A 14,602-nucleotide genomic window follows, 5' to 3' on the forward strand; every position below is an offset into this window, starting at 1 on the left:
ACTATTCTAATTGTACCAAATTAAAAACGAATACTATTTTTCAACTCAAAGGAGCAATGGTGATACAGTATTTCACCAGTATTTTTACTTTTCTATTAAAAACACAATGCAAACGCACATTTATCATACCTTTATCAATCTTGATAAAAAAACTGTGTACTTAATTCTTAAGTTAAGAGAGGTTAGGTTAGTAGAGTGTTAAGAACACAGGTTACTGATATAGATAGATATAGACTGAAAAACCCTGGGCAAAGCAATTAACACTTAAATCCCCAGTTTTTATCTCATTAAAATGGGGTTAAACAGGAACCTTTATGAGTTTATAAGAAGATTACAAATAATACATGTAGATTGTAGCAAAAAATGTGACAAAGAGCAAGTGCTAAATAATTAATAACTAAAATTATTAAGCTATTTATGAGCAGTATCCTTATATCTGAAATTGAGCTTCGCAGTGCTATAAATAATATGTAAATTTTGCATGTGAAGTTGTTACATGAAACACTATCCTTGCTGTCTAATTGGGATTCAATTAGACAATTTTCCTACTATCAAGGAAATCACATCAATTTGAAAAATCAGTAATTTTTAAATTAAATTTTCCCAAGAAACTTTCCTCAACTAATTACTAGCTAAAAGCAATCTTTTGCTCTTCCATAATTTTCAAAGACCCTATCATAACTTGGAGGTACGTGCAGATCTGTATGCTTTGTTCTTATGCTCTATTTATCTAGTCTACCTTTTTGAAAACAGAATCATATTTATTCTTCAGGTTCCAACTCAGTGCCACCCATTCTGTAAGATCTTCCCTAAGTCCTAAAAGTAATTAAATAAATTGATCCTTTCTCTAGGTTCTTACAATTCTTTGACTGTAACAGGGTATGGCATATATTATAGAGATTAACATGCTTTTTCCCCAGAGAACAATGTGCTCCCTGACAGCAGAAATCTATTAATCTACATATATAATAGGCTCTAATTTAAAATACATTTAACCAACCTGAGTATATAATATGGAATTTATAACAGCTGTACTGTAAATTCCTAATTGTTTTTTTTCTTTATACTTTCTTCTTTTCTGGTTGCAAATTTCATGGGTCTTAAAGATATATGATCATTAATAAACTAGGATGCTATCTCAGATTGTGATTAACAGAAGAAAACTATAGTTATTGATTCACTACAACCAAAATTCATAAGTTCTACTATATTTTAATATACCGAGTTTCAACGAAAATCAAGAATTTTAAAAAGTGAGAATTTCTGTCTCAACCTCACTCATATATAAAATTAAAATGCCTTGTAAAGAGTTTAGTTTTTATAGAAGGGGAGAATAAAAGAGAACTATACATTTTCAATGCAAATTGCTAAAAAAAAATGTTTTTAATTGAATTAGTCACTACTCGGGATTCTTTTTATTTCTGGGAAGACTACATAGTTTACATAATTTAGTGGCAGGTAGAGAAAAAAATAAAATTCTTCACAGGCAAGAAAAACAAAGTTTCTCTTGTCACAAAATACTAATTGAACAGCAAACCATTAACACGAGGTATTCTAACATGGAAAAAAAATACAGAGAGAGCTTCCATTACAATAGAAATCTAGCAACATAAAATATATGTTCAAAGTAAGGAATTTAAATGTTTAAAAATAATCTGTCTCCATTTAACCCAAAATTCAGGTGATATCCCAGATGAATAGAAAGAAAACCTCATTAAAAGAAAAGTTATTTACTATCCTTATTGCTGCTTTTCTCTGGGGCCCTTTGTCTCCCACTGGGTATTTCCAACAAAATACGCTGCACTATTTGCTCCTTTTCTCAATCACTGCATTATTCCATACTGGAATTAGGACAGTAGTATTGGTTGTCCAAATTTTTAAAATTAATAGTTGAAAGGGGCTTTGGGTACTTTCACAGTTAGTTGGAACGTCATGCCAAGGCTGTAAGTTCAAATTTCCAAAATTACAAAACTTAAAAAAATCAAATCAAAACAAAACAGAAAAAACAACAATATACATTCTGGGAAAAAAAACCTCATATGATACTCCTTCCTTCCTACCCCTAAATCCTGTTTACACACTAAGAAGCCTTTGAACTAGGCTTAACTGGACTGAAGCAATTCCAAAGTCAGTTTTTCATTTTAAAACTAAGTGTATATAATGACTCAGAAAGTGGTAATAGTACTTCATCAATTTTACCAACAAGGACCTGTACCTTTTCATTTTCAAATAAAAGCAAGGAGTTTAAAAAGCAGCGAATGGATACCATTTTTATTTGCTATAACTGCTCTTATTTAAAACACCAAAATACTTTAAAGCCACCACAGACTTGACATAACATCTTTAATATCAAAGCAGCTTATAATGAAAACCATGACTCCTACATATTAAAAAATGCAACACTGCTAAGGATTTCAGGAATATGAACTATTCAAAATACTGGCTTAAAGCTGCAGGATCCACATGCCAAGAAAGCAAACTGGAATTCCAATGTGATGATCTGTTACTAAATGATGTTGTATGAGTGTGAGGAGAGCACTATATACTGGTCCCTTGCCCTTTTAAAATACCACTATGACTTCCTGTTTATCATTTCAAATGTCACAAGGTGAGTGCAGAAGGATATTAAATCAGGGCATCCTGCTCTGCCTTCAGAAGCAATAAAAGTTCTCCCTTAAAAAAAACAAAACTGAATTAGAAGTTAAATGGTCTTAAGAGTGCTGGTTAAGCTGGCTATAAAATGAAAAGCCTATTCAGTCTTTGGTTTCTGATAATTAACATTAAAACTAACAAAAACATACTAAGTTGACAATTTTTATTGAGGATCTTTAAAGTTACCTAAAGGTTTAAAAAATTATTTATTACTTGATGTCTACAATGAATTAGAGAAAAGTAATCTAAATAAAAAGTACAGATTTATAAGAGACTTACAGGTCATAGTGCTGAACCTGTAACTATAGAAGACCATAACGTGGGTTATGCTTGAGTATGGAAACCAAACAAGAAACAGAAACATTATGCCTCTTTCATACTTGGACCAGTGTTTGCAGCTTCTGGGTTTCAGACATAAAGGAAGAAAATATGAATGTGGAAACATTTCAAACTTTTGAGATTTTAATATCATTTTACAAAAAGAAATAAGACAGGGAAGGGGAAGAATAGAAGGCATGCTTAGGATGACATGGGCAAGAACAAAACCCCTTCTGGTTCTATCAGCACAATTCTGCAAGGTATTCTAGACTCTAGAATTGAGACAACTTGAAAAATTCATTAATGATTATGATCTAATAGGTGAGTTTACACTTTACAAATAATATTGCTAATTTTGAAAACAAGAACAAAAGTATCAATATAAACACTTAGTTCATCACTCCATTCTCTTGGAACAGTTTCTTCACTTGGTTTCCTAGATTCCATACTCTCTTGGCTCTCTTTCTCCTTCACTATCTACACTTTCTCAGTCTATTTATTCTCTCTCTCTAAAATCTAAACTTATCATGTAAGAATCGAATCGCCAGTCTATGTCCGACACAGGATACAACATGCTTGAGGCTGGTGCACGGTGATGACCCAGAGAGATGTTACGGGGAGGGAGGTGGGAGGGGGGTTCATGTTTGGGAATGCATGTACACCCGTGGTGGATTCATGTCAATGTATGGCAAAACCAATACAGTATTGTAAAGTAAAATAAAGTAAAAAAAAAAAAAAAATCTAAACTTACAGGGTTGTGGGGTGCTCAGTCCTCTTTAGCAATTTACAATTACTTTGAACTTTGGCTACTTTCATTTCTGGGAATGACAGACCAAGGTAATAGCAGATAACATGATTAACCTTTCCTTCAAAACACAAAATAAGGCAAAAATGAAAACTGGGCACACTACAAAAAACCTTCTCTGAAGGTAAAGCAGGGTAAATGAAAGAAGGTAGATCCTGATGCAGTGTCAAAGCGCACTAGGAATACACATGGAAAGCTGTACAAATAAGTCACCGTCTCTTCAGAATGTAACCTAAAACTAACTGCATTTTTCATGGTTCAGGAGCAGTGGCCAAGGACCACATGGAACAGTGAAGCCTGGATACATTACCCGCTGAGAGAGTAGGGGAAACCTAGAAGAGACAGAACCATACAAGGGGTTCTGAAACTTGAACGACTCAACAAAGAAACAGATTCAGTTCATCTCACCAAAAGGCAAAAGATCTGAACTGAAGCTAAAGGTGCTATCCAAGAAACACTGTTTGAAATTCAAGTGAAAGTGAAAGTCGCTCAGTCATGTCCACTCTGTGACCCCATGGATTATACAGTTCATGGAATTCTCCAGGCCAGAATACTGGAAAGGGTAGTCTTTCCCTTCTCCAGGGGATCTTTGCAGCCCAGGGATTGAACCCAGGTCTCTTGCATGGCAGGCAGAATCTTTACCAGCTGAGCCACGGTTTGAAATAAAAGCCTACTCCAAAAGTTAACTGAAAAAGCCACCATTCACTGGAGAAGAATAAGCAAACCCTGAATCCCTATTGTTTAATCTTTGTAAAGTTCAGAGTACAATTCAAAATTAGCCAGCATATGGTACTTCCCTGGCAGTCCAGTGGTTAGGACTCCATGCTTCCACTGCAGGGGGCATGGGTTCGACCCCTGATAAGGAAATAAAGGTACTGCAGCAGGCTGCACAGCGCAGCCAAGAACAAAACAAACCAAAAAACCCCTCAAATTACTCAGCAGATGAAGAACAAAAACAACCATCTTTTCCTCTCTAAAAGCAAAAATGGCTATTATCCCTATCCTATGATGCTAAAAGGAGAGGCAATGGCACCCCACTCCAGTGCTCTTGCCTGGAAAATCCCATGGACGGAGGAGTCTGGTTGGCTGCATTCCATGGGGTCGCTAAGAGTCGGACACGACTGAGCGTCTTCACTTTCACTTTCATGCATTGGAGAAGGAAATGGCAACCCACTCCAGTGTTCTTGCCTGGAGAATCCCAGAGATGGGGGAGCCTCGTGGGCTGCTGTCTATGGGGTCGCACAGAGTCAGACACGACTGAAGCGACTTAGCAGCAGCAATAGCAGCAGCATGATGCCCCCCGCCTACAAAAAAAGAAAATCCTTTCAATGGATTAAAATCTTATTAGAGAAAAAAAAAAAAAAAAAATCCCAGCACAGAAACAATAAAAACTGTTAACTGATTCAGTCACAGAACATCAGTCAGTGGGTGAAAAGACCACAGGATATTCACATAGTCTCAAAATTACCATCTTACAGATGAGTTAACAAATGCTAAAATAGAAAAAGGAGCCTTTAAAAGGGAGGAATCTGTCAGACAACATCTAAACCAAGTGTTTGGAACTCACCATTGCCAGTAAGGGATAAACATGTATGTGATACAATGTATTATTATTATTACACTGTAACATTACAATTTTCCTTTAGTTTTGAAATATTTTCCAAAAAGTTAGAGGGAAATACAAACAAAAGGAAAAAAATTGCAAAAAAGGTGTATTTTTACAAATCAGAGAGGAAGAATTAAAACAGCTGCCTTGCCATCTGTTCACTTTTCTTCCCAGGAAGAAACTCAGGGAAAGGTAGATGATGGAGTTTAATGTGTAGTTGGAAATCTGGGTATGTTGTATATAACTTAGAAACAGGCCATGATGGAGCACAAGACAAAGGAATTCTAACAGCTGATAAAGCACAAAGGATGCTTTTAATAAGAGATTGAAACATGCAAAAATAGAAAAAGAATGGAACGAAAGGTGAAAGAGTTTTAACACAGAGAAGAGTAGCAGACAGAGCAAGATCTCACATGTAAATTACCACTGTATATGAATATTTAGCATAAAGAAAATTAATGACCTCAGAGAAGTGAGGAAAAAAAAGTTAACTGGGTATATTTAGCTGTGAGGAAATAAAGAATCTGAAAACTTATCACACATCCTTGGACCTTTTTTTCCTTAGAGAGAAAGCTTCATGTTTATTACATTACCTCTTTACTGGTGGCTCCGATGGCATGGTAAAGAATCTGCCTACCAATGCAGGAGACTCAGGTTCGATCCCTGGGTCAAGAAGATCCCCCAGAGGAGGAAATGGCAACTCACTCCAGTATTCTCCCCTGGGAAATCCCATGACACAAGAGCCTGGTGGGCTATAGTTTATGGGGTTGCAATGAGTCGGACACGACTGAGCGACTAACTCATCCAATCTTTAGGAGATAGAGTCTACATATATTTCAGAAGTTCTCATTTTAATGAAGGTATTAGTGAAATGGCTAACACTATCAACTTTATAGTTAGTTACAACTAGATCATTACCTAACAGCTATTTGACCGAGAACAAGCTGCTGAACTTCTCTAAGCCTGTTTCCCACTCTGTAAGATGGAGATAATGATATCTACCTCATGAGGTCATGAATATAAAACACACAATACAGTGCCCGGTACATAGCAAAGAATAAAAGCTAGTTATTTAACCCTTATTATTGAGAAAAAAGACTTCTTGTACATTTTTATTAATTTCATTTTATGGTTTAATTTTACTATCTCCTTCTCTAGCTAAACAACCTAGAGATCTAAGTCAAAAAGCTACCTTAATATCCAAAGAGAAAAGAACTGTTTCAGAAGCCAGTGTATATACACCAGAATCAAAGTTAAAAGTGTGAATACTATTAGAAAAGGCAGCAAGATTTCTTTCACATTCATACATTATAGGCTATAAAACTGGAATCTATCATTTTATAGTATCATAAAGACCAGGCAATTTTTTTCGTTGACCAGAAAAAACAAACTCTTATTTCTAAAAATACCTCAGCTTTTCTTCTTAAGGAAGTCCTCTTGCAACAAAATACCCTATTATCATAGAAAGCAAGTATAGGACAAGACCATAAAAATGTAGTGGTATATGAGCAGAGGAAAAAATTCATCTGGAAAAATGAGTAAGAAAAGGCTTTTTCTTCCAATTTAATTGAGACTGTGAGCTTTCTGTTTCGTGACTATTTCTTTGATACTCCCATGTACATGATAAAACATTCCCTTAAGAAATTACAAATGATCTTTCAATTTAAAAATGCTTTATGTATTTGCTTCTTTTAGAAAGAAAAGTAGACCAATTTTGTAAAAGAACCATAACTGAAGAATGAAATTTGACATGTAAGGAAAGCAAACATATAGACTTACTCTTTTTCTAGTTTTTATATTTAGATTTAATCCAGTTTTTAAACAGCACTGTGAAAGTTGAAGGTAGAGTATCCAAATTAAACTACCCTAACCACTGACATTGACTCAAGAAATATATATACTATTAATTTTATGACTCAAGGACTATATTAGGCAATGAATTTTAGCTTTCTATGAGGCAACAATTCCACAGTGGTCTTTCATAAACACAAGGAAAAACAGAAACCAATAAAAACTATAATCATGACAGTAATCTTGTAAATCTATGAACTTTATCAGTGAGTCTGATTTTCTACTGCTGGTGAGGTTTAAGAATTACAGAGAACAAGTTTCACATATAGATCAAATAGGACAACTTTGTTTCTAATTAAATTAAATTCATTATTGAGTTATGGAAGGGATGTATTTTAAAGATTAATGAGTATCTTTTGTTTCTAAACTCCTGATACAATGCACAGAGGCTTACTGTCTATAATCCATCCTTTCCACATAGTAGCTCAAAGCCTCTGAATAATTTAGGACTACAAAAATGACTATTCAGAAGAAATTACAGGGAAAATTTAGGTAAGGAATGTAATTTAGTAAGGAGCTTGGTTAAGAGAAAGTGAAAGACAACAGCATAAATCCTAACTTCTTACCTTAGAGTTATCCTCAAAAATCTCTAAAGATTTCATTTCTCTTAGGAATTTTATGGAAAAAAAAGTCTAAATAACGTATAAAACAAAGTGATACAAATAATAATTAAGAGTCAAATATAGAGTATTTTGAATGAATGGCTGGACAGTAAGAATATTAAAACTTAAGACATATCAAATGGATTCCATGAGTTTTATGGTCCTGTGAAAAATAATACAAATTAACGGAAAAAAGCCACAAAAACCATACCTCACACCAAAGAATCACGTCCTACATCTGTTTCTATTCAGATTAACTATGGTAACTTTGTCTTATGGGACACTTTATCATCCTTTCAAAAGGAAAAAACAGTGAGAAATTTTGATAATCTAACTCAATTAAAATATTGTTAGAGATTTCTCTTGCTCTTTTATCTATCTCAAAACTTAGAAGTTCTACCAAAATGTAATAGTCAAACATACATGCAAAATGACCCTGCAATTAAGGTAATTGCTGGTACCAAATGTTGTTTTTAAGTTCTTCAATAAAACAGTCTTCCAGACATTTAATAGTATGTCATTTGGTAAATGAAAGTTTCCACAAAGAACAGTGAGAAGACCTAAAAATTATGCTAGCGAAGAGTCTGGCTGAAGGAAACGAAAATACGGATCATTTTGGTCCAATACTAATTTTATTTCAAGTTACTACAGAGCTGAATAAAATGGTGATGCCACCACACAAAAATTTATTGAGCTGGCAATAGGCAAAGCATGATGTCAGCCACCAATATCGCCATCCACATTACCAAACAACAGGAACTTAACTTAGACTTCATGCCTAAACTTTTAGCAAAAATAAAAACCTTAGGCATGAAGCATTATTAAATATAGATGAGTTTAATCTGGCAGTTTTGACTCAAGTTAATCTAGTACTTTAACAACTTCAGTAAACAACATAAAATAATGTAAACAAATCTAATTTTCTAAATGTAGTGCTACATTCTTCACCAAACAGATCCACACAAACAAGCCTTAGCCAACTCACAGTTATATTCAATAAGTAACACCGAACACACATACACAAAATGCAGCTGACAGGAGGCATGGAAAGACACACATGCACAACTCCACGTAAGTTCTTACCTTCATGGCATGAATTTCTTCGAGCAATCGTTGTGCTCGTCTTTGGTTTTTTAACAGTGCATCTTCGGTACCCCTGCAAAAGACACATTATAATAAGTAGCCAGAAAAAGCATTTATTTTAGACTAGCATCATAATAAAAAGTCTCTCCATTTCTTTTGGAAAAGCTTAATAATCTCTAAATAACAAGCATTCTGTCATCCTGCACTGCCCTTTCCCCCATCCAACGCATACTCCAACTCCATCAACAAACCTAAGATTTTGGCATTATATTAATGACTATTATCACTGATAGCTTGTCTTCTAATTCCTTAATAGGAAAGCCAAATAACACTTTCCAGTCAATTAACAGCATATTGCGTTTCATGTAAGCGATAAGCTTGGATATAATTAAATGAAAATTTGTTTTCTGGAATTAAATAAATACCTAAAGAAATTAAATATATAACTGTATCAGAGGAGAGCTACCTTATGAAGCATACACACAAAAACCAAGAAATTAACCAGAAACAAAACATGTTTGAAGACTTTGTAAGTATTCATGCTTTAAAGCATAAGAAGTATAAATAACATACTTTTGTTCTCATACTAGTTAGAACAAAAATATAAAACATTATTTTTTCAAAAAACTTAAATGGAACACAATGTTTTGACAAATACTTCCAAAAGGTACTAAAGATTTCAAATTAATCAGCAATTCAAGGAATATGGTGATATAAAATCTTCATAATTGATTCAGAGTATCACTTGATTTGCTAGCCTATATGGAAAACATCTTAAAAGAATAACTTCTAATAACATAAAATATATAAATAACTTCAAAGACTTTTCAGTTTGACAAAGCCAAAAGAAGAGTTTTTAAAACAGAATTTCTCATATATCTTAAGTGAATGTGGTCTGCACTATGTGAGCACATGCTGACACAGCACGGTTTACCTCACTCAAGATCTGTCTACACATAAAACAAAGTGCCCTAAGAGTAAGAAGTTTAATTACTCCTCCAGGCCCCACCCTCAAATTTTGTAAATACTGAACAAAAACAACTTTTGACATTTTATTAGTCACAGGACCATAACGTTGAATGACTAACTTTTTTGACTTCAGTCTGCCAACACTCCTGACAAGTTTTCGGATAACCAAAACTCGGATTCTCTTCACTTCTTTTCTCATCTTCACAACCTTCAAGAAATAAAGCCAAAATTAGAGTCTTAATTCAAGAGGGAATATACCTTATAGTGAATAGTAATAATACAGAATATGCCTGCCACTCTGGCCGAGTTTCGTTTAACTCTATTTACAGCTTGATGAAATCTAACTTCTTCCATAACAGTGAAGGAATAAGAAATAAATCAACATTCTAAACAAGTGTATGAGGACTTATGAGAAACATCTAATGATTTAAAACACAGAACAAAACACAGCATTCCCAGTGGCTAGTGTTTTAAATTACACTTATATCTTGTTGGGTTTGGCACGTAATAAACTGTGAACTCACTGAGATCAGAGATCATCATATTTATCGCTAAATCCTTGTGGTTTAAAACAAAGTTTCACCTATAAACTGTAGGAATTTAATTTACTGAATGAGCATTTGTATTAACAAAAGCAAATGCATGAAAGTGATTTTACTTATTTTGAGCACATCCCTTTCATTTATATTTAACAAATAATTTAAAGCATAACTTGAAAAACACAAGGGCAGGCACCATGCAGGCACACACAGACACTTTAAATTACCCCATTAGAGAACAATGCTGAGCTCTAAGAATTAAAAAAACCAAAAAAACAAATAACTGTTGGCCAAGAGAGAGAAATATTCTACTGATAAACAACTGCATGCTATTAGTGCAACGGGATGCTGCCATTTTGAGTTCATGTTTTCTCCATCACTGTTAAGAGGCATACATATATAATTCCTCCTGTAATGTCCTTCATCCCATTCTCCACTTTCAGAACTACATGAAATTCAGTTTGGATATAATCATTCCTGTGAAATCTTCAAAGACTTCTTCAGTAGGATAGTCATTCTATCCCTGGAGTTCCCACTATACCTGTAGGCAGCACCTACCACTGTACTGTCACTAATTGCTCATAAAGCGGTCTTTTTCTATAATCTCTTGAAGGGCAGGGCCCTTGCAATAGTTACATAATGTTTTCTGTGCCTTGCAAGCAAGAGTGTCTAGCATGCATAATTCTCAAATTCTTCTTGCCAAAATAACAGTAGCAACATCATTCTGTTTTTACAGGGCTCTTGTATTTAGCTGTTACTTTTTTACCCTTCATTAATATCATTCATCCCCTTATTCATTGACAATATGGGCGACCAACTCACAGTTTCTCTCCACCATAAGTTTTACCATTATTCTGGGTGATGCAGATGTCCACTTGAATAATCTACCCAATATTATAGCCTCCTTCCTTGATTTCCTCCTTTCTAATGACTTAATTTGTTCCATCACAGCCACCCACTTTCATGGTCTCACTGTAGTCCCTGTCATTGTCCATGACTATTCCATTTCTGAACCCATCAATTCAAATTCTATACACTGAGATCAAAACTTCTTTCAGCTTGCATGTTCAACCCCAGCCACCACAAAGGTGTTACGATTTCAGGAACCACCAGTTCACTGACCCCTTTAAAGTGAAGTCACTCAGTCGTGTCCGAATCTTTGCGAGCCTGTCCTACCAGGCTCCTCCGTCCTTGGGATTTTCCAGGCAAGAGTACTGTAGTGGGTTGCCATTTCCTTCTCCCAGGGAACTTCCCGACCCAGGGATCGAACCCAGGTCGCCCGCATTGCAGGCAGACGCTTTAACCTCTGCACCACCAAGGAAGCCCTATATTTTTCCTCAAATGATTAGTCCTTTTCAATTTTCCTTCTCTTACCTAGTTCAGGTACATAACCAACACTTGTCAATATATTATACCCATCCCTCTGGTTAGTGTACCTGGATAAAAACAATATTCTGAGTTCTTTACCACAGTACCTCAAGAGCCATGAACATTTGAGATATTCTATCTACTAGATATCCATCGTAACTAATCTCGAATGAGTCCTTACACTTCTTATCATACATAAATACATACTTTGGTCCATTCACTTTGCAATCATTACTCTAAATGTGTGCCTGCTTTCCTAAAACATCTAACCTTTCTCTTCCTCTCCCTCTCAATTTCATGAAGAAAATAAACATCAGATGGGAGCCATCATCTTTCTACTATCATGAATATAAATTTCCTTGCATCACCCATCCCCTCTATTAATAAAGTTATGTGCATGCTCAATGATATCCAACTCTTTGTGACCCAAAGGCTATAAGCCCGCCAGGCTCCTCTGTTCATGGGATTTTCCAGACAATAATACTGGAGTGGGTTGTCATTTCCTCCTCCAATTTCCAACCCAGGGATTAAGCTCATGTCTCCTGTGGCTTCTGCACTGGCAGGCAGATTCTTTACCACTGAGCCACCTGGGAAGCACTTAATAAAGTCACAATGTAGGAAATATTACTAAACTTTTCTGAGGCTAATCTTCTAACTGTATTTTGGATCCCATCCTTTTCTGCCTTCCTAGAATGCTCACTGCAAACTATGCATTTACTCTAGCATTGTCAATCTCTTAAACGGATGTTTCTCACGCATTTTTTAAAAATTGGGGTACAGTTGCTTCACAGTGCTGTCAGTAGTGTACAACAAAGTGAGTCAGTTACATGTGTGTATACATATATATTTCCCGTTCCTTCTGGAGCTCCCTCCCCCCATTCCACCCATCTGCTTCATCACAGAGCACTGAGCTGAGCTCCCTGTGCTACGCAGCAAGTCTCCACAAGCTATCTATTTTACACATGGTAGTTTATCTATGTCAATTCCAATTTTCCAATTCATCCCCCACATCCGTCCCCACCCCTCGTCCACACCGACTTTTGATCATGCTTGAGTCATTTTCATCAAAAACAGAAACAAAACAACCTCACTACAAAGTTTACAGGAAGCATCCTCTCTCTTCAACTGCCCCAGAGTCAGGTTTTTTAGAGATGTTCAAACAGATCACTCCATTTATGCATGCCATATAATTCCAGTTTAATTTCCATTTCCACTAGTCTACTAAATGCTGTCACAAAGACACCAATGACTTCTAAAAGTCCCTGAAGCCAACAGGAATTTTTCAGACTTATTTTGCTTGAAATCTCAGCAGCATTTGATACTGATGAATAATTTCTCCTTCTTAAAATACTCCCCTTTTCTTGTATACCAGAATACTTATTTTGGTTTTCCTTCTTTCTCTCTAGCCACTTCGTCTTCGTCTTCTTTGAAGACACATCCACATCTAATCAGTCTTGGACTGATTAGGCCAGCTCTTCCTTTCAAGATATATTTTTTAGCCCTAAGTGATCATATGTGTATATACAGTTTTAATTTGCCACCTAATTTCTACAATCAGCTGAGATCTCCACTTTAGCTCCAGACCTAAATGTGTAACTGCCTACTTAACATTTCAAGTATGCTTAAAAACATCTCCAACTCACACTGAACCCATGCTATTCACTCCCAACTGGAATTCTTTTTTGGTCTTTCATATTTAAGAGAATAGAACAACCTTTTCAATTATAAACTTAACTTTCTTTCCTAAATCCGTCACAATGAATATATTACTAAGTCCTAATACTTTTATTTCCTATTTATCTCCCAAATTGTACCATTTTTCCTTCTATCTTGACTTTCTTGGCTCTCTTGGCTGAGTTACTGCCAACTAGTTTATCAATATCCATCTTTGTCCTTCTCCAATCAGTTATCCACAACTCATTCAGAATACATTTTTTAACACTTAGATCTGATGTTAACACCTTTACTTAACTTTCTCCAGTTCAGTGGTTTCAACTGTTCTTAGGATGGCCACAAGCGCCATCTTTCAGTCCATTCTCACCGTGCTTACAACTACCACCAATCTTTACATCTGCTGTCTTTTCTGTTAGGAGTACTCTTTCTCCTCTTGTTAGCTTGTTAACATCTTATCTGATTTGGCCTAATTGTCATTTATCAGTAAAGTGTCTCCTGGCCTCCCTCAGAGGGTCAAAAAGTGCTTATAGAATTATCATGACCCTATTTTAATATTTTACCTTTAATCTGATAACGCTTAATGTGCCTTTCTCCCACTAGGCTATAAATTCCATGAAAGTAAAACATCTGGTTTTATTCAACATTGTATCTTAACAGTTAGCATAGCAGATGACATATAACACGTGTTCAATAAATATTTGTTAAGTAAATGAACAGAAAAGGAGCAATACTCCCGTGATCATTCACTGTTTCTAAACAGTAGTATATTAATGGAATATAATCAGATTTCCACTATCTACGTTTACTTCTTTAGAATTTGTTTCAAAGTTAGATCTATTTAGGAAGAAAAAAAATACCTGCATAAACAAAAAGCCACTGAGATCAGGTTTAAGTACAAAAATGAACTGCTACATTTCAAAAGCAGCCTAATAGTGGATTATGATCCATTTCTGAAAGTCAAGTCATTCATAAAATGAATAGCAAGTGATAAATTATGCATTAAAATATATTAACAAATGTTTCCAATTGTTTTACCCTGCAGTTTATAAGTTAACTAATAAACTGCAGGAAGTAGAACCGGTCCTCAGTTAAATTCCAATCATGGGAAAGCTAGACTCCAATTTTAAAACTCCAA

General features: G+C 35.2%; 1 protein-coding gene across 1 annotated transcript in view; it reads right to left on the reverse strand.

Moving 5' to 3' along the window:
- Positions 1–13,679, reverse strand: part of SRFBP1 (serum response factor binding protein 1) — a 52,965-nt gene extending 39,286 nt beyond the window's left edge. Inside the window, exons 1-3 of the mRNA XM_052643482.1 lie at positions 13,608–13,679; positions 10,006–10,094; positions 8,918–8,990 (exon numbers count right to left, since the gene is read on the reverse strand). Of these exons, the coding sequence (XP_052499442.1) occupies positions 8,918–8,990; positions 10,006–10,094; positions 13,608–13,679 (234 nt within the window). The remainder of the gene's footprint in view (positions 1–8,917; positions 8,991–10,005; positions 10,095–13,607) is intronic.
- Between the last annotated feature and the right edge of the window lie 923 nt (positions 13,680–14,602).

This window comes from Budorcas taxicolor, chromosome 7, assembly GCF_023091745.1.
Source record: "Budorcas taxicolor isolate Tak-1 chromosome 7, Takin1.1, whole genome shotgun sequence".
NCBI classification, from domain to species: Eukaryota; Metazoa; Chordata; class Mammalia; order Artiodactyla; family Bovidae; genus Budorcas; species Budorcas taxicolor.